This window comes from Cetorhinus maximus, chromosome 15, assembly GCF_964194155.1.
Source record: "Cetorhinus maximus chromosome 15, sCetMax3.hap1.1, whole genome shotgun sequence".
In the NCBI taxonomy this organism is placed as follows: domain Eukaryota; kingdom Metazoa; phylum Chordata; class Chondrichthyes; order Lamniformes; family Cetorhinidae; genus Cetorhinus; species Cetorhinus maximus.
Window position 1 is genome coordinate 63357091 of NC_135893.1, and position 24587 is coordinate 63381677.

Here is a 24587-nt window from a genome sequence, read left to right on the forward strand (position 1 = left end):
TCCTCTCTCCACCAAGGACTAATGGTTCTCGAATCATCTCAATTGTGTTAATACTGACGCCAGATCTATACAGAATTAACAAGATTACAGGATAAAACTCTTCCTTGTCCTTGTCCCTCTTTGCAATTAGACTTGACCACTTAATGTCAATCTTGGGCACATTTGAACTCATGGTCGGGAAGAACAATGCACTGTTGACTTTATTGGAAGTCCTCAGAAAAATTGACAAGAGGAACCTTTCATTTCTTGACTCTGAGTTGGATGCCAACTTGGAGACGAGAGGATTTGGCTCCCAATGAATGAACCATGGGCTTAAATTTTAACAGAAGATTTGGTTTTGTCGAACTGTACGAACATTAACTAAACTGTTCATGGTGCAGCATTTTACACTGAACTTCACTGTCCAATACAATGAACAGAGGAGTAGTTAAGTGTGTGCCATCTGTCACTCTGTCTCTGCCATATGGACAAGTGCCACCCTGGCAATCTATCGTGCTGCCACTCACTGCTGCCTGGAAATGCACAGCTGATTTTAAAGACCAACTCCCTTGTGAAATAAACTCAGCAAGCACCCCCTTTATAAAATGTGGCGGCTGCATTGTATTGTCCGTGATACCCATCTGCCCTGTCTCTGGATCCTGCTCTCACCAGTTTCTTGCTAACATCACTGAGGAACAACATTTAAGACTTCAGGTTGTCTAGAAGATGCAGCGCCAAGAAAATTAAGAGCCTGCTTCCCTAACAACAATAATAACTTGCATTTATCTAGCACCTTTAATTTAGTCACTTGTCCCAAGGTGCTTCATAGGAGCGTATTCAGACAGAAATTCAGACAGACGCCGAGTCACATAAGGAGATATCAAGATGGATGACCAAAATCTTAGTCAAAGGAATAGGCTTTAAGGAAGGAAGAAAGAGGCAGGGAAGTTTAGGGAGGAAATTCCAGAGTTTAGGGCCTAGACCGCTGAAAGCATGACCACCTATGGTGGAGCGATTACAATAGGGGATGTGCACAAAGAAGAACTAAGATATGAGAATTGGAGGAGTCAGAGATCTCGGAGGGCAGCAGGAGATTACAGAGAGAGGGAGGGACCGGCCATGGAGAGACTTAAACACCCGGATGAGAATTTTAAAATAGAGGCACTGCTGGACTGGGGGCCAATGTAAGTCAGCGATTACAGGGGCGATGATGAACAGGACTTGGTGTGTGTTAGGATATGGGCATCGGAGCTTTGGATGAACTGAAGTTTACGGAGGGTGCAAGTTGAGAAGCTAACCAGGAGAGCATTGGAACAGTCAAATTTCCCTTTGAGCTCACTAGAGGCATTCCCAATGGGATCAAAAGTCATTTCCTTTAAAGGTGAATAAATTAGCCAGCCAGTCACCTCTAACTAGTTCAAGTGTACCTCCTGGTGGCTATGGAAGGTAAGAGAGGGAAGATCACTTTAAAACCATATTGATTATTGTTGGGGGTTTGAGGGTGCATGGCTGCCACCTTGAGCTGCACCATGGTTGAGATTCACTCTCAAGAATGCTGCTGTGCATCTCACAATGAAGGAAGGTGAGCTTGGTCTGTGCCCAACATTTTCCAGAAGGTGAACTTCTTCTTTCGGATGTGACTGTGACTAAATGAAGAGGTTTGCTGTCATTTTAACTTGCTATTCAATGGTGGTACCTGAGGAGTTAAAATCTGCTGTACTTAGAAACTATTTTCCAGACTAATTTCATACAAAAGGTGCATGATTAATATTTGGCCATTGACTTGTGGGAAGAACTAAGCCACACAATTCGAATGCAAAGAGACTGAATGATTAGTTCAGCGTGGGAGCTTCTTTTGAATGTGGTTGATAGTTCTTTAATGCACAAGCCCCTGTAATTTAGTTTGGGGGCTGCTTATTATCTGGCCAGTCAAATCAGTCTGGAACTTTCTGAGAGAATAGCTCATGCTGATTGGCTGCTGCAGTTGATTGGAATTAAAAAGTTCATTAAATAAAGAGATTTTTGTGAGCCACATTGCGAGCCTGACTGAAAATCTTAAATTGATTTAAGGAATCTTAAATGTAATTTGTAATTCTTAACACAATCAGGATTGTTTAGCAAGTGTTGTCCAATTGCGAAATCACACCTAATATTTGGACACTATGATTTGAGTTTCGCAAGCACTGTCTGGTTGGGTACAGTCAGCACTTTGCCTATTGTGAACAGCCGAAGGAATGTGCTGTTTGATATGATCCATCAGTCATCGGGACATATGGCCTGCGTACCTCCCTTCACACTGGCACTGAAATTCATATACCGCATTACTCATTTATGTGATAGGCAGAATGTCTTTTGCTAGAAGCCACATATATTCACACATGGAGCCCTGTCCTTTGCAGACAGAAGGAGCAATTCCAACTAAACAAAAGATTGGGGGACAGTCATTCCCTGGTTCATTCCCCACAGCAATGTCTTGGCCAATCAGAGTCAACCTGCCTGGTTTGAATTTGAATAAAAGCTTGGCAGTTAACTGTTCTCTGCTGCATTCTCCATGGAAATGCCTCTACCAATCAGAGTCAACTTGCCAACCAATCAGCACTCTCTTCTCATGCAATATAAATTGTTGTTCCCGTCACTGTTGGTTTATCTTGTGAGCTGTCCTGATGAGTGCAAGATGAAAAGCTCCAATTACATGTCTCTTTTTTCAGCAATATCCAAGTTCTGTACTGTCAAACGACTAGATTAATATCAGTTTGATGGAAAAATAGTGAACGAAGTGTTATTTTCTTTTTACGAGGAATCTGTAAAAAAAAATCGACACTTGTACATATGATACATTATTGTTACTTATTTGCTTGTTCATATTCAATAAATTTGTTTGCCAGTTTAAGCCTAAAATGAGGCCTGTTAGAGGAAACAAAGTTAAAGTAACTGGCAAAAGAAGCAGGGGTGACATAAGGATTTATTTGTTTTCTTTACTCAGTGAGCTGTTGTGATCTGGAATGCACTGTCTGAAAGTGTGGTGCAGGCAGATTTAATAACTTTCAAAAGGGAATTTTGAATATAGCTTCAGGGGAAATGTTTACAGGGCTATGGAGAAAAAATGCAGAAGTGGAACTATTGGATAATTCTTTCAAGACTTCTTTCTGTGCTGTATGAGTCTATGGAAAGGATCCAGTGATGGCATTGATTCAATCTAGCAACCAAATGCAGTGTTTCATTTTCCAGTTCTCTAATCATTATCCTGGGTCAGCTATCAAATTGAATGGGAGTGAAGACACTCTCAAGAATGCCAAGACTGACCTGAGATTAGTCTAAAAAAACTGAAGGATAGTGAGAGGGTGCAGATATGGCACTTTTTATAGAAGAAGAGAAAAGATCCAACAGAAATGATAGTTTCATTAAAATACAGGTCCTCTAACTCTTAGAGGACCCTTCACTACCTCAGTGAAGGTCAGGTAGCCTCTGCTTTCTAGCTTCCATGGCTTTTGGTGCTTAGTCAGCAAAAGGAGAAGGAGAACAGCTCTGAACTTCAACTCTGACAACATAGGTCTCAAATATGTTGGGGACAGATTTAAGATTGTGGCCTGGATTTTCGCCACGATGGAGAGCCTTGTGGCAAGAATGGTGGATGAGTCCAGAAATCATGTCCCACCCCCAAACATGGCACTTACCATTTTTGCAGGGGCGGGAGTGGGGCGGATTGCACTTCATGTACCCTCCATTCACAGAGGCAGCTGGCCACTTAAATCATCAGCTGTCTCCATCCAAGTTGGATTTTGGTAACTGAATTGTACAGGGTAGACCTGGTAAGAGCAGGTCTGAACTTTGTGGATTCTTTGGGTAGCCAGGGGTACCCCTTTGGAGAGGTAAGGTACCTCTTTGGAGCTAGTCCCTTAGGGGAAGGTCAGGTGCTTTTTGGGAGAATTTAGGTGCCCTTTGGAATAGTTAAAATTCAGCATGAATGTGTGCATAAAGTGCATAAACTCATTGTCATGAAGCTATTAATGCATGTAATGTTATTGGAAAATTATTATTTTTTAAATAAAGGTTTAGTCTGTGGGTGTGTGTTAATTGGATTAAAGCCAACTAGCCTGGGTGCTTTGATGTTTACTAGTTTTGAGATGTAAACAGAGAGGTAGAGGCACATTTGCATTTTGTTGAATAGAGCATTCAAGGGGGAGTGAAATCTTGCATCAAGCTAGCAGATACTAAGCAATGTTTATATTACTAATAAAATTGGTACGATGAAAGGGGTTTTATTGTTAGAAGAGGTGGACTTCAAAGGGACTAGTGATACAATGAGAATTTACATTCAAAGAGATGTGCTGGGTATAACAGACAGCAGTTTTGTGTGTGCAGGGCAGATGTAACATCAAAGCCTGTGAGCACACCACTGTATCTGCAAAGGAACCAAAGTGAAAGGAACCTCATTTTGAATTCATAAGGTGAAAATGTTTTGCCGGGTTTCTGGTTAAGTTTATGGGTTGTTGTTGCCTTACTGGAGATTAGTTTGGGAATTTGTTAAAAGTTATGACAGTAGTAATTTGTAGCCATGTGTATATGTTTAATGTGTGTAAATTAATAAATGTCTTATGTAGCTTGATATAAAAACCTCTCGAAAACTGGTGGTCTTATTCCTGAATTTAGAGCTGCAACTCAAAACATACCACTTGAAAATATAGGTTATGACAGTTATTTAAAGTTTCCCTGTGGGATTTTAAATAACAGCCTTTACCAGCTGCTGTGACATAACACTCATTAACTGTCAAGCTTATTGGGACTGTCAACAGACCTGTCAAAATCAACTGTCAAAAACACCTGTCAAAGGGAGCTGTCAAGCTGTCAAGGCATTTAAAAGTCCTGCTCTTTAAATCATTGAAAGAAAAATGTCAGGAGTGTTTTGTTTCACTCTCTCTGTTGACATAAACCTGAGGGCTTCTATGACTGGATTAGTGCTGCATGACTTATTTCACAGCCATCCATTATAACATACGGTGCCTGCCATGTCACCGCTTGATTGACAGCTACAGTGGTTATAGACTCTGTGAAGACTATGAATTCCAATACTTATTATAGGGGATTTAGCACTTGAATGAAGTGTTTGTTATTGTAAGGCTTTATGTAATTGAAGGAATGTAAATATAGTAATTGGGTTTTTATGAATGAGCTGTTGCTTTCTATATAGTGAAGTCTGCCATAAACAATTAAAATTCTATAAAATAAAGTTCTATTTTATCTCATCTCTGCATGGGTCCTGAGGTCTACTGTATACTGGATGAGTTGACATGGCAGCTGTTAGGGCAAAGGGGGGTGGATGGGGGCATTGGTTGGCATGAGTTGGCACCAAGTTGCCGTAGGGGTTATAAAGGACCATGGGGATGTGAGGGGCATAGGGGCTATGAAGGACCATGGAGTTGGGTAGAGGGGCATGTGTTGGCATGAGTTGGCACTAAGTTGGCATAGGAGCTATAAAGGGCCATGGGGGGTGTGGTGCATACAGAGGCATAGGTGGCATGATGGGCATGAGAGGTTATAGGGTGGGTACAGGGAATGAGGTGGCACGGGTTGGTTTAGATGGGGCATGAGGAGTGTGTGGAGGGTCGAGAGGGTTGAGAGGTGAGGGGTGAGGGCTAGAGGGATGTTTTATGTTTTATTCTTTTTTTAAAGTTTTGGACATGGTGCAAGATTCCCGAGGTAGGCCTTCCACCCAGCCTACATCCACAACCAGAATCCCCCTCACTACTTCTGGGATCATCCGTCCCCACTTCTAATATAGCCCGACTCCCTCGAGCTGAAAATTTGATGCCTAGGTAACCATTTTTAAAAGGCGAGTTCTCGGAGCTAGGAATTCTCCTGACTTTGTGTACCCAACTTGCAGATAAAATTCCACACCTCTGATTAAGAAATGGGAAACTTGAGAGGGCTTTAAGTAACTCCCAAGAATATTGCATTATCTTATGGATAAGGGCACAAGGTCACAAAAGCATTGGTTGTAAAGCAACTTTGGCAGGTGATAAGAAGAGGCCTTCTGATCCTCTCTTTTGGGCTTGGGAAATTGGAGAAATATCTTAAAATAAGATTGCCAGTCCAGCCCCTGTCCAGGATGTATGCGTGCATCTATGTCTGCACACACCTACCTGTGCCTGTTTGTGTGTGCGCAGGCCTGTCTGTGTGTGTGCAGGCCTGTCTGTGTGTTCATGGGCCTGTCTGTGTGTGTGCAGGCCTGTCTGTGTGTGTGCAGGCCTGTCTGTGTGTGCATGGGCCTGTCTGTGTGTGCATGGGCCTGTCTGTGTGTGCGCGGGCCTGTCTGTGTGTGCGCGGGCGTGTCTGTGTGTTCATGGGCCTGTCTGTGTGTGCGCGGGCCTGTCTGTGTGTGCGCGGGCCTGTCTGTGTGTGCGTGGGCCTGTCTGTGTGTGCGTGGGCCTGTCTGTGTGTTCATGGGCCTGTCTGTGTGTGCGCGGGCCTGTCTGTGTGTTCATGGGCCTGTCTGTGTGTGCGCAGGCCTGTCTGTGTGTTCATGGGCCTGTCTGTGTGTGCACGGGCCTGTCTGTGTGTGCATGGGCCTGTCTGTGTGTGCGCGGGCCTGTCTGTGTGTTCATGGGCCTGTCTGTGTGTGCGCGGGCCTGTCTGTGTGTGCATGGGCCTGTCTGTGTGTGCGCGGGCCTGTCTGTGTGTTCATGGGCCTGTCTGTGTGTGCATGGGCCTGTCTGTGTGTGCATGGGCCTGTCTGTGTGTGCATGGGCCTGTCTGTGTGTTCATGGGCCTGTCTGTGTGTGCGCGGGCCTGTCTGTGTGTGCACGGGCCTGACTGTGTGTGCGCGGGCGTGTCTGTGTGTTCATGGGCCTGTCTGTGTGTGCGCGGGCCTGACTGTGTGTGCGCGGGCCTGTCTGTGTGTGCGCGGGCCTGTCTGTGTGTGCGTGGGCCTGTCTGTGTGTGCGCGGGCCTGTCTGTGTGTGCGCGGGCCTGTCTGTGTGTGCGCGGGCCTGTCTGTGTGTGCGCGGGCCTGTCTGTGTGTGCGCGGGCCTGTCTGTGTGTGCATGGGCCTGACTGTGTGCACATGTACGCCTGTCAGTGTGTCTGCGCGCATCTGTCTGTGTGTGCTGTGAGGCATAGAAAGGATGTCACTGAGTAGAAGCCAGGTACCACCTTACAAGATGGCATTGGGGAGAGTCCAAGTCAGAAGCTCCAATCGGCAGTATTGCTGAACAATCAGTGAGGGTGTGTATGGAGATCACTGGCAGCTGGGGTATATCTACCAACTTTGACAAGGAGAATGTGTAAAGGGGGGAAAATGCAACCTTTTTAAACAGTATCTCTGTGCACGTTCTCTCTTTATAGAGAAAAGGAAGAAGATCAGATGATGGAAGCCATGATTAACAGGAAAGGTAAGGAATAAAAACTTTCAAATGAAATTTGTGTTTTTTTAATATGAAAATACTAAGTTTCTGTACTCTTTTTACTCCTTTTCCCCCTCTTTTCACATCTCTTCTTCCTCTCCTTCCTTTCCTCCTCCCTTGTACCCTTTTTTGTTACCCCTCCTTGCCTCTTGAAATCCTCCCCCTTTGGCTTTTCCATCCCCCTTTTCTCTTTCCCCTTTCTCCCTCTTTCCACCTCTTCTCCTCCGCCTCTCTCTTTCTGCCTCTTTTCTCTTTGACAGACATCAACAAGGAGACAGAACAGGACTTGAAAAAGAAAAACAAATTTAGTCCACTCAAGTTCCTGAAGGGACTTGGTGCCAAACCAAAGGGAAAGGAATAGTGTGTTGGCGTCTTCAGGAACTACCATGTACCCGTGACTCATTTCTCAGTGCCAAGCTGCTAGTGACTGAAGCTGCTACTTTCGCAAGCCAGTTATAATCAAAAGTAACTCTCTCAAATGCTTGTATGGCGTTAACCTTGTTCTTTAAATGAAGGAAGCTCTTTGTGCTGGCCTTGTGTACAACAGGATATTTTCCTGTTGCTATGGAACTCTGTGGCATGAAAGAACCAATGGAAACAAAATCCACTACTTTGCTGATTTGCTTCATAAGACTTTGTAACTTCATGAGGCATGGGCAATGGTCAGACACCGATGAATCTCCCCTGAATCCCAAAGGTTTAGGCATAGGCTTCGTCTGTTTATAGAGATGTGGTTAGATCATTTGATGATGTCTGAAACAACAACAACTTGCATTTATATAGCACCTGCGGCATTGGAAAAGTTTTCCATGGTGCTTCACAGGAACATCATCAGACAAAAAATTGACACCAAGCCACATTAGGAGGCTAGGGCAGGTGACCGAAAAATTGGGCAAAAGTTTTAAGGAGAAGGGAGAGGTGGAGAGGTTTAGGGAGTGAATTCTAGAACTTCGAGCCTAGGCTGCTGAAGGCACGACCGCCAATGGTGGAGCAAAGGAAATCAAGAATGTGTACACTAGTCAGGAGCTGTTGCAGTTGAAGGAGACCCACGTTAATGTTCGGACACCTGAATATCCTGTCTCAATCCAAAGTGTTGGCGAGGAACACCCAAGGCCACTGAGTTTGTAAGAATGAATGGATAAGAGCTGAGAAACATAACTAAAGTGGGATCTATGTTTCCTTGGTGAAAGCCATACTTTCAATGCTTTTCTACCACTTGCTCTGCTCCAAATCTTCTGTAGCATGTACTCTCACCTGTCAAGTGGACAGACCTGAGATGTACTCCATGACCTCTGGCAATGGCAATCTATAATTGCCAGCGAAGTGTGGCTGTCCTCTCATTTTCGGATCCCATTGACCCCCCACACCCGTATTGCCCTCCCTTGTCTTTCTTCCTTTTGGGATATGTCTAATTTCTGCTTTGTGTGTTCCCATGGTGGCATTGATGAAATACGCATTCAGAAAAATCATTGCCCTGCACTTTGTTTGGTGGAAGAGGGAATGGTGGTGAAGGGGTGGGGAGGCTGCGGTACAGTTGGTGTGAGGCTCTTTGGAGCACCTAGGCCCTGAGCTTTGGGGTTCTCTGCTTGAAGGTCCCTATTTTAAAAGTGGTTCATTCCTTTTGGTTTTGTTCTTCTTTCAAAGACTTCCTGTGACTGAGCATACAGTTCTGCATTACAGCCAGAACTGTGTGGGAATATTATTGTCAAAAGCACTACCTGTAATAATGGGACGTGATCTCCTTTGGTAGTTTTGCACTTGTTGTGTTGGTACGAATTTGTCAGGTATCACATGAATTGCTCTGAAGATATCTTCAGGTGCCTGTACAGAAAAAAGGATGGGACTTTGGATCCAATTGATAAATTATTTAGGATTAATTATGCTCCTTAATGTGATGGAATTTCACTGATTCTTTTCAGATTCTTTTTTATTGTAAACCTCTTGTTGCATCATTCCCTGCATCATTTCATCATGTTGTGCAGCATTGTAAGGCAGGTTCTGTTGAGAAAGAAAGACTTGGATTTAAATAGTGCCTTTCACAACCTCTGGATATCCCAAAGGGCTCTACTGCCAATGAAGAACTTTTTGAAGTTTAGTCATCTTTGTATTGTAGGAAGCACAGCAAGCTCCCATGGACAACAATGAAATAAATGATCACATCTTTTATTTTAGTGATGTTGGTTGAGGGATAACTATTGGACACTGGAGAGAACTCCTTTGTTCTATTTTTGAAATAGTGCCAGGTGATCTTTTACATCCACTTGCCAGGACAGAGGGGGCCTCTGTTTAACATCTCATCTGAAAGACCACACTTCTGACAGTGCTTCACCAGAGCATAATTAGACAAAAAGTTGACACTGTGCTAAAGAAGGAGACATTAGGACTGGCAGCCACAAGTTTTGTCAAGAAGATAGGTTTTAAGCAATGTCTTGAAGGAGGACAGAAAGGCAGAAAGGTTTAGGGAGAGAATTCCAAAGCTTAGAGCCTGACTGTCTGAAGACACAAACACCAATGATGGGACAAAGGAAGTGGGGATGTACAAGAGGCTTAAGATGGAGGAACACAGAGAACTCAGAGGGCTGTAGTGTTGGAGGAAGTTACAGAGGAGTGAGGCCATGGAAGGATTTGAACCTTCAAATTCAATTGCTTGCCCCTCTGTGGTGTCCCAGAACTAAAAGAGTTAGGTATATGTGGAGGGTAGCGAGGAATGGAGTGAGTGGGGGGTGAAGGTATTGGTAACAAACTTCAATTGGACAATAGCAAGCTACCTCCAGAGAGCATTGGTAGCTGTCACTGGCACCTGTGTTTCTCTATTGGGACAGTACAAATGTAATAGATGATATGGCCAGATCAAGTCTCATTGGCACTGATTACCCTTGAGGCATGGCCTGTGTTATGGTAAGTGCTTAGTACCTACCGTGTGATGGGTAAGAACACCAAAGCAGTGAGATATTGTGGTGTATTAAGTATAATAGACTTCATTATTGGGAAAAAAGCTTGTGTTTTCATGAATGTACTCTATTGGAAATAAAGATAATTTCAAATCTATGACATGACTTTCATTTTAAAAAGAATTGGTACTTTATAAACATATTTTTCATATGTCCAGATATTTGTTTAAAATTAATAGATTTATCTTATTAACTGTAATACTCTTGCTATCACTAACACATGGGCTGTCTCTGTTGCAATTATATTTACACTTGAATCCAATCCAAATTCCAGGCTGAGTCTTCATATTCACAAATATGTGACATTTCTGAGGAATCCAGGCCCATGCTTACAAATACAGTATCATTTTTCCTCCCAATCGTTCCAACTGCATCTCTCTGAACCAACGCGAATAGCAACTTTTGTTTATTTGCTTCTGAGCCAATTTGGAGTTCCATAAAATGAATCTATTTGGGAGTTATGCTTCAGTCAGTCTTCTGTCTATTATATATGGTGTTAAAACAAATTCTCTAGGGTTGTATTTCAGACACATTGTGGGATTTGGGTGTGATTGTTGAACCACTATTTCAGGAGGATATTGCAAGCCAGGAACACACCCAAGTCCTAAATGAACCTGGGAGAAACTAAACTGTATTTATAAGAAATGGTGAACAAGATTCCAGTCACTCAAGAGTAAGAAGCAGCTTTTGATTTAAAGGGTCAAGTTTCTCAATTATGGTGTCAACAGCAAGAATTTATTGTGTAAGGGCCAAACTTGCTCTAAAGTTCCACCCTGCCCTAAATATGAACTCGCGGGCTGGATTTTAAGGGTAGCGGGGGTTGTGGGGGGGGGGGGGGGGCGGTGGGGGGTGGGGGGGGGGATTGCGGGGAATGGAGGGGTACTGCTTGATCCTGGAAGAAAAGTCAGTTCCAAGCCAATTGACTTTAAAAAGGGCTGCGCCACAGCAATAACAAACTGGGGTCAGCCTCAACAAGCTGAGGTCCCTCAGTGAAAGAAGTACTGGCCTCAAGAGCTTCCAGCCAATCTGATTGGCCGGCAACTCTAAAAGTCCCAGCAGTGCCAGAACTGCATAGTGGGCGCTGCCGGTATTGCAAGGATGTCAGTTAAGCGCTAAAGACTTCAGGTCATCTCAAAGCACTTTACAGCCAATGAAGTACTTTTTGAAGTTTAGTCAACAGATCTGGCAGCATCTGTGGAGAGAGAAATAGAGTTAACCTTTCGAGTCCGTATGACTCTTCTTCAGAGCCGCACAGCACTTGAAACGTTAACTCTGTTTCTCTCTTCACAGATGCTGCCAGGCCTGCTGAGTTTTTCCAGCATTTTCTATTTTTATTTATTATTATTAATTTTTAATTCCTGGACACTTGACAGCAATCCTGGAGGGTGACAACCCCACTAGTGGTATGATTGCTCTCGGTTGACCCTTCCCTACCCCCTTCCACTCCTTCCTTCCCACCTCCCCCACAACTACCTCCCTCCTCCTGTCACCCCACCCCCGCTCCCCCATCCACTTCCCCTCCCCTATGCGGTCCACTATACTTCCCCCAACCCCTCCCCAACATCTCTACACCTCCCCCATACCCTACACGCCCCCACACCACGCACACCAGACCTCCCCTACACATTCCCCCTCCCTAAGGTCCCATCATCCCCCTCCCTCATTCTACCCTTCCCCAGTTTCACCCTACCCCCCCTTAACTTTACCCATCCTCCCCCTTTCTTCCCCTCCCCACTACCCATTTCAATCTCACCTCCCTTTACCTCTCCCCTTCGCCCCTCTCGGTCAATCGCTTCCCCTCAATTGCTCCCCACTTTCCACTACACCTCCCCATTTACCCCTCAGATATCCCCTCCTCCACACCCTCTCCTCCCTCCATCTCCTCTCCCCCCTCTCCCCACCTCCTCTACCTCTCTACACCCCTCCCCTTCCCCTCCTCCCACCCCCTTCCCCTCTGCTCCGTCCGCCTCCAGCCCCTTCACCACTTCCCACTTCCCCTCCACCCCCTTTCCCTTCCCCTCCTCCCCTTCCCCTCCCCCTCCTCCCCTTCCCCTCCTCCCCCTCCCCTTCCTCTCCTCCACTTCCCCTCCTCCACCACCCCTTCCCCTCCTCCCCTTCTGCACCTCGCCCTCCACCACATTCATTCTCTCCTCCTCCACCCTTCCCCTCCTCCCTTTCTCCATGTCCCCTCCTCCCCCCATGTCCCCCCTCCCCCCCACATCCTCCTCCCCCCACATCCCCCTCCCCCAGCACATCCCTGACACCCAGCACGTCCCCTACCCCACCTACATCCTCTATTCCCCTCCTCCCTCTCGTCTCCCCCACGTCCCCCTTGCCCTCCTCCCCTTCCCCCTCTTGCCACTTCCCCCTTCCCCTTCCCGCACTTCCACCCTCCTCCCCTCCCCCACATACCCATCCCCATGTCCCCGTCCCCTCCTCTTGCCCTCCTCCCCCTTCCCTCCTCGCTCCCCTCCCCTCCCAGCTCCCCTCCTCCACTCCCCTCCCCCTCCCTTTCCTCTCCCTCCTCTCCCCCCACCAGCTCTCCCCCTCCTCTCTACCTCCTTTCCCCCTCCCCCCACCACATCTCCTCCCCTCTCCCTTTATCTCCCTTCCCCTCCACCCCCTTTCCCCTCCACCCCCTTACTCCATCCATCCTCTCTCTTACCCGCTCCTTCCCTTCCATCCCTTCATTCCCCTCCCCTAACCCTTCCCCTCCCCTCTCCTTCCCACCACTCCCCCGTCTTCTTCCCCTTCCCCTCTCCCCCTCCCACTCTCCTTCCCCCTCCCCCTCCCTCCTCTCCTTCCCCCTCCCCCTCCCACCTCTCCTTCCCCCTCCCCCTCCCCCCTCTCCTTCCCTCTCCCCCTCCCCCTCCCCCCACTCCTTTCCCCCTCCCCCTCTCCTTCCCCCTCCCCCTCTCCTTCCCCTCCCCCTCTCGCCCCCTTCCCCCTCTCCTTCCCCTCCTCATCACCTACCCTCCTCCCCTTCTGCTCCTTGCCACCCATCACCTTCCCTCTCCCCTCCTCCACCCTTCCCTTCCTCCCTCTCTTCACGCCCCCGTCCCCCAGCACGTCCCCTACCCCTCCTACATCCTCCCTTCCCCTCCTCCCCCTCCCCTCCCCCTCTTGCCACTTCCCCCTTACCCTTTCCTCCCCTTCCCCTCTTCCACCACCCCTTCCCCTCCTCCCCTTCTGCACCTCGCCCTCCACCGTGTTCCCTTTCTCCTCCTCCACCCTTCCCCTCCTCCCCCCATGTCCCCCCTCCCTCCTCCCCCCCACATCCTCCTCCCCCCACATCCCCCTCCCCCAGTACGTCCTGACACCCAGCATGTCCCCTACCCCGTCTACATCCTCCCTTCCCCTCCTCCCCCTCGTCTCCTCCACGTCCCCCCTTGCCCTCCTCACCTTCCCCCTCTTGCCACTTACCCCTTCCCCTTCCCGCACTTCCACCCTCCTCCCCTCCCCCACATCCCCATCCCCCATGTCCCCGTCCCCTCCTCCTCTTGCCCTCCTCCCGCTTCCCTTCTCGCTCCCCTCCCCTGCCCCCTCCCCTCCTCCACTTCCCTCCCCTTCCCCCCTCCCCTCAGCTCTCCCCCTAATCCTCCCCCTCCTCCTCCCCGTCCTTTCCCTCTCCCCTTCTCTCTCTTCCCCTCCAGCCCCTTTCCCCTCCACCCCCCTTACCCGCTCCTCCCCTTCCTTCCCCTCCCCTTCCTTCCCCTCCCCCTCCCCTACCACTTCCCTCTCCTTCCCCCCGCTCCCCCCCACTGCCCCCCCTTCTGCTCCCTCCCCTTACCCCTTGCTCCCCTTCCCCTCCTTCCGCCCCCTCCCCCGCCCCCTCCTTCCGCCCCCTCCCCCTCCCCCGCCTTCCGCCCCCTCCCCCTCTCTCCCCCTCCCCCTCTCCTTCCCCCTCCCCCATCCCCCCTCCCCCTCCCCACTCCTTCCGCCCCCTCCCCCTCTCCTTCCCCCCTCCGCCTCTCTCCCCTTCCCTCTCCTTCCCCCTCCCCCTGCCCCCTCCTCCACCCTCCCCTCCCCCCACCCTCTCCCCTCCCCTTCCCCCACCCTCCCCTCCCCCTCTGCCACCTCTCCCCCTCCCCCACCCTCCCCCTCCCCCACCCTCCCCCTCCCGCACCCTTCCCCACCCTCCCCCCATCTCCCCCCTCCCTCAGCCCACCCTCCCCCCACCTCCCCTACCCCTTCCCCCTCTCCCCACCCTCCACCCACCCCACCCTCCCCTTCCCTCCCCCTCCCCTCCCCTTTTCCCCCTCCCCTTTTCCCCCTCCCCTTTTCTCCCTTCCCCCTCCCCTTCCGCCCTCCTCTTCCCCCCTCCACTTCTCCCCTCCTCTTCCCCCTCCTCTCCCTCCCCCCTCCATTCAGCACCTCTCCATTTGTGTTGAAATCCCAAGTTTTTGTCAAACTCTTTCCAATCACAAGGTTTAGCATTGTGATATCTTCCAGGCTGACTCAGTAACGAATGAATTTATTTCTGGTACTCATTAAACTGAGAGAACTTTTCTTAGTTGAATGTAGTACACTTTGTTCCCCTCCTCCTTATGGTCTGTAGATCGGAATTGGTGGTTGCCGTGACACTGATGGTATGGCAACTGTGAAAGGTAGGAGGACCCCTGTTGAGAGGCTAAAGGAAAAACTAATATTAACAACCTGTTATATTAGTGACAGCTGGGCTTGTACAATTGGAAAGGGGGTGAGAGGGCCCTGTGGGCATCCAAAGGAGGGATTGACTTCTTTAGTCAATGAGCTGAAGGATCTGTTGGGATTGACTGAAGTCCACAGGGACTGAGGGAACTGAAGGGAACGATAGCAACATTTCAATAGCTCACATCTGCTTTCCTTTCTGAGAAAGCTTAGACTCTGCTGAATCAAAGCACCACCACCAGATGGAGACAGTGACTACATCTCCATCCCCATTGAATTGGACTTGCCAGATAAAAATTGAATGAACACTTTTGAGGCAGAGAGGTGAGATGCACATCACCTGCTCAGTTACATGGCTAGGACAGTGTTGGGTGGTGAATGTCACTTTGCATGATGCTTCACTCACCCTCTTGTTTAATGTAGACAGCACCCTGAAGTGTGCAGAAGATTCTGATTGAAAAACTCAAACTGATGGATAGTCAAGGATGAGATACAAGCTTCATGCCCTCAATCTTTCTCTATTCTAAAGCTTTTGCTACTTTTTTTTGGAAGATTCCAGTATTTAATTTATCTGCATGGATGAAAGTGATTAAAGATTAGCACAGTGAAGTGGTTACTATTGGAGAGGAGGAGAAAATGTTTAAGTCGGTTGGAACAGATGCATCATCATCTTAAATTTTACCCCCAGTTAAGAGGATTTTCAATGTGTGGACTGGGGCAGTCTGACTTGGTGAATTTATAATGTGGGTTATTTTAAAAATGCCTTTGAATAAATCTATTGTCCTTACAAAATTAATTTCCTCCCCTTTTCTTTACTGGCAACAGTTTTATTTTAATTCTTCCATGGGACGTGTGCATCACTGTCTAGGCCTGCATTTGTTGCTCACCCTAATTCCCTTTTGCAAGGGCCCATGAGAAGCTGCCCTCCAAAGCCTTAGGCAGTAAGTATTCTTTATTTTTGAGTCTAGGCAGTGAGTGTTGGTTGACCACTTGAACTTGATGGATGTTGGTGGGAGGGGAGAGAAGGCCTTTGGGCCTGTCATTACCTGAGGTAAACACATTCACTTCTTTATTGTCCACACAGGGCCTTGGTGTAACCTCTCATCCAAAAGATGTCATCTTCAGCAATCTCTCAGTACTGCACTGTTCTCTGCTGAGATTTTGTGTTCAAGTCTCTGGAGTAGGACTTGAATCTTCTGGCTTAGGCAAAGAATGTTACCCACTGAGCTATGACTGAGGAGGGGGAGCTCTCCTGTGATGGTCAGGCCCATTGATGGAACAGAATTACAGGTGTAACATTCGTATCGAATCAGCATTGCAGCAAACCTGTGAGTACTCAGTGCTGCCATTGAGTGTCCAAAGATGGAAAATGATTAACAGAAAACTCAACAGCCACGTCACAAAATGATCTGGTACTGTCTACTGCCCCCCTCATCAGTCCTGTTCTTGGTGCATGCTGCTGGTTAACTGTAAGAATGTTAGTGTTTGTTCAGCTGGATAAGGGATAATCACTTGTCACATCAGTTATAGGACTAATGGTACCTAGTTCCTGTTTATTTAGAAAGATAAGGGTTAGAAGTCCTCCCAACATCTGTGGTGGTAACTGTTCAGGAGTTCCTGTTTATTCAGCAGGACCAGACTTAAAAGGAGTTTTTGGTGCTTCAAAGATACAATTGAGAAGAACTAGCATGGTCTCTTTTTACCAGGATTGGGGATAGGGAGACTTTCCCATGCATGTGCAAAGCTCCAGTGCTGAGGAGGCTGTTTTACTTCGACTAACCATTCCTGGATTAGGGAGGGGAAGAATTCACCTCTGCACAAACCGTTCTTCAGTGTCACTACCCTATTCCTTCTACTGAAAGATACGCCTCCCATTTTCTAGACAAGGACGGCATCATCTTTGCAATGCCCCCCATGGTCGGCTGACCTGCAGCAGTTTGTTGCTCAGGAGTGCCCATGACAAATGGCCACTCGGCATGAGATGCCTGTGGAACTATAGTCCAGTAATTTGAGGCTTGCGGGGATGAAGAAACCAGAAAGGGGGAAGGAATCAGAGAGGGATGGGGAGGGGGAAAGAGAAAAAAGGCAATGTTAGTCTGAATGCATTGGCTCATTAATGCAATGCATTTGCACATACACATACAGTGGAGTGCTTGACCTCTGATTGGAGAATGGCAAGAATGGTTCTGTTAAAGGTGAGGTGATTGCAGTGGGCTCATTGGGAGCTGTGTAATCAGCAGCATACTCATATTGTAGCCATTCTATTTACTCCTTTTGTCGCCTTTAAGCATTTTAATTGCCTGCTCTGGCTGTCTCTCAGCATAAACCCACTGTGCCTGCTTCAAAACAATTGCAGTCTAACGTCACTATTTATAAAAAGATTTTGGTTAGAGATCTGGACAGTTTGTTGTTCCATTTTAAATTAAAGCACTAATTAATTTCTCAGTTCTCAAAGGTTTTAAATAGGTTAGAAATTAATTGTCAATAATAAGGGAAAAAATCCCAGCCTCTGTGTGTTAAAATACTTCTATTTGCCAGTGTAAGGGATACAGATTGTAGCAGGCACCTGCTAAAAACATTGCTAAAATAATTAAATATTGAAAAAGTAATTGATTTTTAACTTTTACCAATCGTAGGAACAGGAGTAGGCCATTCAGCCCCTCAAGCCTGCTCTGAATCTCAGTGATATAATGGCTTGTCTGTAACTCAACTCCACTGGCCCCCTTATGCTCCATTTCCCTTGATACCCTTACATAAAACAAAAACTGTGAGCTCAGTCTTGAACACTTCAGTTGATCCCCAGTGGTCTTTGGGGGATGGGGTGGAGAGTTCCCAACCAGTAAATAGGACTGCCTCCTTGATCACCCCCATTCTCCCTCCCTCTCTTCCTAAAGGCAGTCACTCTTCCTCGGGAAATGTTCCATGGGCATTGGCAGCCTTCAGTCCACCAGCCTTTATGTCATAAGTCCTGTTGGGCTAATCCACCATAGACTGCATCACAGCCAAGCCGATTCCTTTCCTTGCCTAAATACCAGTTGCCAGTGGGACAATGGTGGTTATAGTGGTGGTGAGGGAGGGATGGAGGGGGGAGGAGAAATGTGATGGTGGTATTGGGGAGTGAAGCTTGTCTGATTTATTTCCCAGGGAGCCTCCCTCTCACTTATCCTGGGGGTACTGAGGCCAATGGCAGGACACTAAGGTTGATGGTGGAACACTGAGGCTGTTGTCGATGGCACAAGCTGCTCTTTTGATTGGGATCATGGGATGCAGCACAGAACTTGTAACCTTCCTGATTTAACCCATATCACATTGGCAGAGTCATAGCAGCAAGCCCCCTTTTTATCACTCTTATTGAACCTTGGACGCTATGTACGAACATACAAATTAGGAGCAGGAGTAGGCCACTCGGCCTCTTGAGCCTGCTCCGCCATTCAATTAGATCATGGCTGATCTGAATGTAACCTCAACTCCACATTCCTGCCTACCCCCGATAACCTTTCACCCCCTTGTTAATCAAGAATCTATCTAGCTCTGCCTTAAAAATATTCAAAGACTCTGCTTCCACCGCCTTTTGAGGAAGAGAGTTCCAAAGAGTCGCTACCCTCAGAGAAAAAAAACTCTCCTCATCTCTGTCCTAAATGAGCGACCCCTTATTTTTAAACAGTGACCCCTCGTTCTAGATTCTCCCACAAGAGGAAACACTCTCTCCACATCCATTCTGTCAAGATCCCTAAGGATTTTACAGGTTTCAATTAAGTCACCTCTTACTCTTCTAAATTCCAGTGGATACAAACCTAGCCTGTCCATCCTTCCATCATAAGACAACCTGCCCATTCCTGGTGTTGGTCTAGTAAACCTCCAAGCTGCTTCTAATGCATTTACATCTTCCCTTAAATAAGGAGACCAGTACTGTACAGTACTCCAGATGTGGTCTCACCAATGGCCCATGCAAATGAAGCATAACCTCTCTACTTCTTCAATCAATTCCCCTCACAATAAATGATAACATTCTATTAGCTTTCCTAATTACCTGCTGTACCTGCATACTAACCTTATGTGATTCATGCATTAGGACACCTAGATCCCTCTGAATCTCAGAGCTCTGCAATCTCTCATCGTTTAGATAATAAGCTTTTTTATTCTTCCTGCCAAAATGAACAATTTCACATTTGCCCACATTATACTCCAACTGAGAATTGATATGGAAACCCCCTTCCCTTTATTACACCCCTAACCCATTTACCATCCTACCTAGAGCGAGGGAAGCATAGTAACCTTGCTAGATTATCAACCACTTAAAGGGGCATTGCAGTGACTCATAAAAATTGAAGATTTAGCCCAGCTGGAGGCAGTGAAAGCAGGCTCCCCCTGTCCCTTTAAGCTAACTATCTGCAGCAGCTAATTAACACTGAAATTAAATTTGCAATGTTAACCCTCCCATGGTCACTAATTGCCCTCCCCCATCTGCCGGGCAGCATTACACATCCCTGACTCTCTCTATGCAAATTAATAACAAAGGGGACAATGAAGTAATATTTGAGCCACAGGCACAGATTAAAATCATGCTTCAGTTTTTCTTCTGTTGAGAAAAATCGATTGTTTACTAATTATTTGAAGCCCACATGCGTTCACTAATTTGCTTTTGAACTACATTTTTCTCTTTCAAAAAAAAGTGGCACCCTTCTTATAGAATACTACAGCACAGAAGGAAGCCATTCTGCCCATTGTGTCTGTGCCAGATCGTGACATATAAGTCGACCTGGTGTATAAGACAATCCATTTTTCAGTGCCAAAAATTATGTTTTTACTTATACTTGGCGTATAAGCCGACCCCCTCCTTTTCAGATACGAAATGCTGTATTTGCATTAGCAGTTGGCCACAATTTTTCACCCCAGAAACGCATGTTTTACTTACCTTATGCTGGAAATAAGCACATGAGATTAAGCAGGCGATATGGGCTGTGTTGCGAAGAAAATACACGGGAGTTTAAGACACTTCGACACAGAGCAGACCGTGGAATGTATAAGACGAACCGAAATGGGTCCTCCAGCAAAATGAATGAAGGATGAAGCTGCTTTCAAGTTAAAAGTCATAGTGTTTGTTAACTCGTTGAAAAACTGTGCTGCAGCAAGAGAATTCAGTGTTAACGAAAAACTGGTGCCAGGGTGGAAGAAGAAGGAATCCTCCCTGAAGAAGAAGAAACCCAAGACCAAATGTACCATCGGAACTGAGACCAGCCACTGGCCTGATTTTAAGAAACATGTATCGGAATTGGTCCTCGACAATTCTCAGAATGGCTTCATCATCACCAGAAATGCAATTCATTTATATCCACTTAAGTGGGCCAAGCGAGTCCAGCAAATATTTCAAACGAACAGTTAGTTGATGTAGCTGCTTTGTGGAAGAAAACAGTCCAATGTTGTGACAGAAGACCAAGGTTGCTCTGAGACTACCAAGAGACTTCAATGCCAAAATGACCAGTTTCCAGCGGTTCAACATCAGACAATGGCAGAAACACAATTACCCATTAAGTCACATCAGCAACATGGATGAAACGCTGATGAAATTTGATATTCCCAGCAGCTGAACTGTGCAGTGGAAATGTTTGAAAACAGTTCTAGTGAAAACCACGGGACATGAGAAGACAAGATACATGGTGGTACTAACCTTCATGGCCAACGGAACAAAATAAAACCCTGTGCTAATTTTCAAATGTAAAACCATGCTGAAGATCAAGTTCCCTGCAGGAGTTTTTGTGCGTGTCCATGGTAACGGGTGGATGGATGAGGGTGGAGTGAAGTTATGGATCAATAATATGTGGAATAGGTGTCCCAGTGGCCTATATAAAAAATGCAGCTTAATAGTGTGGGGCATGTTCAGATCCCATACAACAGCTGAGCTCAAGAGGTGCCTGCACATTGCAGTTATACAAGAGAGTTTTACGCCCATTGTTCAACCGTTGGATGTGTGGCTCAACAAGCCATTCAAGGATCATGTTCGTACTGGAATAGGTGGATGGCTGACAGAAGGAAAAAACATAGGAACGTAGGACTTAGGGGCAGGAGTAGGCCGAACCTTCACAGTGAGTGGAAACATGCCCACGGCCCCACCTGGCGTTTTGTGTGGTTTCATTATCAAATTGTGGGATGCTATTAGTGCACAAAGTGGCATCAGATCATTTATAAAATGTGGACTATCCAATTCAATGGATGGAGAGGAAGATGATTTGTTGTGGAGGGATGGTTCTGACAGCGAAAGCACCAAACCTGATCCAGTGAGACCCTGACGATGTTGCCAGAGCCAAAGTGACTCAGAATGAATTCGATGAACTCTTTGCGTCAGATGCCTCAGACAATGAATTTGATGGTTTTAAAATGCTCTGATTGTGGTTGAAGTTATCTTTGTACAATTAATTCATTCATTCAACTGTGCCACATTAACTTTTTATGAATTACTGGTGCTGTTTTCTTCACATTTCAAAATGGCGACAACCCACACCCATGGTTCACGTTTTATACTTGACATATAAGTTGACGCCTGTTTTTGGAAGCTTGAAAGGTTGATTTATACGTTGCGATCTACGGTAATCCCAATCCCCCTTGCTCTTTCTCCATAGCACTGCATTTTTTTTTAGTATTTATCCCATTCCCTTTTGAAAGTTACTACTGAATCTGCTTGCATCACCCTTTCAGACTGTGCATTCCTGAGCATAACAACTCTGCACTTAAAAAAAATTCTCCTCCTCCAACCATCCTGAGATTCTTTTGCTAATTATTTTTAAAATGTCCTCTGGATACCAACTCTCCTGCCAGTGGAAACAACAACAACAATAACTTGCATTTGTATAACCTTTTTAATGTAATAACACATCCCAAGGTGCTTCATAGGTGTGATTAGCAGACAATATTTCATACTAAGCCACATAAACAGATATTATTATACGTGGCTAAAAGCTTGGATAAAAAAGATAGGTTTTGAGAAGTGCCTTTAAGAAGGAAAGAAAGAGGAAGAGACGTTTACAGAGGGACTTCAGTGCTTAGGGCCTCAGCAGCTAAAGGTCCAGCCACCAATGGTGGAATGATGAAAATTGTGGGTGCTTAAGAGGAGCACAGAGCTCTTGGACAGGTGCAGAGCTAGAGGAGGTTGTAGAGATAGCGCAAATAAGGACAAGCTCTACCAAAGAACCTCATAATGACTCTCCGACACTTCCTCCTGCCATGCTTGGACTATGACCCCACCACCGAACATCAAGTTATTGTTTCCAGAACAGTCATTGACCTCATTTCCTCCAGTGATCATCCCTCCACAGCTTCCCAGCTCATCGTTCCCCAACCCCATGCAGCCTGCTTCTACCTCCTTCCCAAGATCCATGAACAGGACTGTCCTGGGAGACGTATTGACTCAACCAGTTCTAGCCTCACTGAACTGATTTCTTCCTATCTTGGCTCTATTTTTCTCCCCTTGCTCTGTCTCTCTTCACCTATACCCATGCCTCTTCTGATCCGCTCTCTCACTTTAACAGTTTTCAATCACCTGCCCCTAAACATTTCTTCTTCACCATGGATACCCAATCCCTTTACACCTCCATTCCCCACCAGGATGGTTTGAGGGCTTTCCACTTCTTCCTTGAACAGAGACCTGGCTGAACTTGTTCTCTCATTGAACGCTTTGCGCCAGATGCCAAAGACAATGAATTTGATGGTTTTAAAATGCTCTTGCCCAGAATTGGAAAATTTCATCAGCTTTGCTTCCAATTGCCACCCTTCTCTCAGTTTCACATGGTCCATCTCCAACTCTTCCCTTCCCTTCCTTGGCTTCTCTGTCTCCATTTCTGGCAATGGGCTATCAAATAATTTTCATGATAGGCCCACTGACTCCCATAGCTACCTTGACTTCACTTCTTCTGATCTACACCCTGTAAGGACTTCATTCCATTCTCCCAGTTCCTCTGTCTCCATCGCATCCGTTCCGTTAATGCAACCTTCTACATTAGTGTTTCCGAGGTGTCTTCTGTTTTCCTCAACTAAGGATCACCCCACCACCGTGGTTGACAGCGCCCACGACCATGTCCGTCAACTTTCCTGCACTTCTGCCCTCACCCCTTCCCCTTCCTCTTAGAACCACAAAAGGGTTCCCCTGGTTCTCACCTTCCACCCCATCAGTCTCCGTATTCAATTAATCATTTTCTACCATTCCACCATGATTCCATCACCAAACACATCTCACCCACCCCTCCCCTTTCAGCATTCTGAAGGGGCCGTTCCCTCCGTGATACCCTGGTCCACTCCTCAATCACCCTCAACACCTTATTCCCTTCCCACAGCACCTTTCCTTGCGAACGAAAGAGATGTAACATCTTCCCTTTTATCTCCTCTCTCCTCTCCGTCCAAGACCCCAAACACTCCTCCCAGGTGAAGTAGCGATTTATGTGTACTTCCTTCAATCTTTGCATGTTTGTTTTTCTCTCTTATTTTTGCTTTCAGGCAAAAGCCTGCTCTAAGCACATCTTCTGTTTTTCGGTTTCTTTCCTTGCCCCATCTCCATTCCCTTTGGCCCTGGAGGACTAATTCTTTTGTCATTCAATCTCTCCCGTCTTCCACCCTATCACAGACCTTCCTTTGTTCTTGCTCCACCCGCCTCTTGCTCAATTTCTAGCTTTTCCCAGTTCTCGTGAAAGGTCGTTGACCCCAAACGTTAATGCTGCTTCTCTCTCCACAGATGCAACTTGACGTCCTGAGTATTTCCAGAATTTTCTGTTTTTAATTCAGATTTCTAGCATTTGCAATATTCTGCTTTTCAGCCTCATAATCTTGTTTGTTTGGAAGTACTTAACTTCAAAGCACTGTTTAAACAAAAGGGTGTTGTGCATAGACTGGCTGGGGTTTGTTATGCAACTTGGGCACTTTCTTTCATTCAATATCTTTTTTTAACTCTGTGCTGGTTAATGGGATTCCTTCGAAGTGAACCATTGATTTGCCAGCACTAGAGGGAGCCAATGTCTTAAAACTGTAGAGGGTATTTTAGGGCTAATAGAAACCTCATTGATAGAGTTTTGTGTGGGAGACAAGACACATTTGGTAAGAGTTTGTTTTAAATTGAGCAGATTGGTGAAAATAGTCTGATAGAGGATCTCTTTTTAAAAAAAAATATACAGAGCAAAGCGTGAGGCAGACATATTGAGAAGGTGGGGAGAGAGAGGGGTGTTTCTCCTTTAGAATAGGACTCTGGATAAAGATTGTATGTCTGTACTGAATATGGTGCAGCACCTTCTCTCATTACCATGAGCTATCTGAAGCTCTAACATGGATACATGGATTATGAAATAACTGGCCTTTTTTTTTGTTGATTTTTGTCTTCTCTAATGCTGATTTTAACGTCAATGGTTTTATCCTGGTCTGTGGTAAATGGGCAGCAATGACCTCAGTTTCCAGTCCGAACGTCGAACAACTGTGACAGTCACTTACTGTAATTATGATCCCAGTAGTAATTCTGTACGCTCATTAACACCTGTCTGGTAAACAAGCTGCCTGTTTTTAATTATTGACTAGCCAGGCATAAGATGCAGTACTCGAACAATCCACAGCTTCATGTTGTGCGAGGTGGTGG

The 24587-nt window shown here is 46.4% G+C and overlaps 1 protein-coding gene and 1 long non-coding RNA gene across 2 annotated transcripts in view; both read left to right on the forward strand.

Moving 5' to 3' along the window:
* micall2a (mical-like 2a) overlaps positions 1-10427 on the forward strand; it is a 105601-nt gene extending 95174 nt beyond the window's left edge. Inside the window, exons 14-15 of the mRNA XM_078558563.1 lie at positions 7321-7367; positions 7640-10427. Of these exons, the coding sequence (XP_078414689.1) occupies positions 7321-7367; positions 7640-7740 (148 nt within the window). The 3' untranslated portion in view covers positions 7741-10427. The remainder of the gene's footprint in view (positions 1-7320; positions 7368-7639) is intronic.
* A 5157-nt stretch (positions 10428-15584) lies between these two features.
* Positions 15585-21404, forward strand: LOC144690760 (uncharacterized). Its single transcript, XR_013578955.1, has 3 exons — positions 15585-15921; positions 16065-16308; positions 20110-21404. It is a non-coding gene; the product is annotated as an uncharacterized LOC144690760 (long non-coding RNA).
* Positions 21405-24587: the final 3183 nt, after the last annotated feature.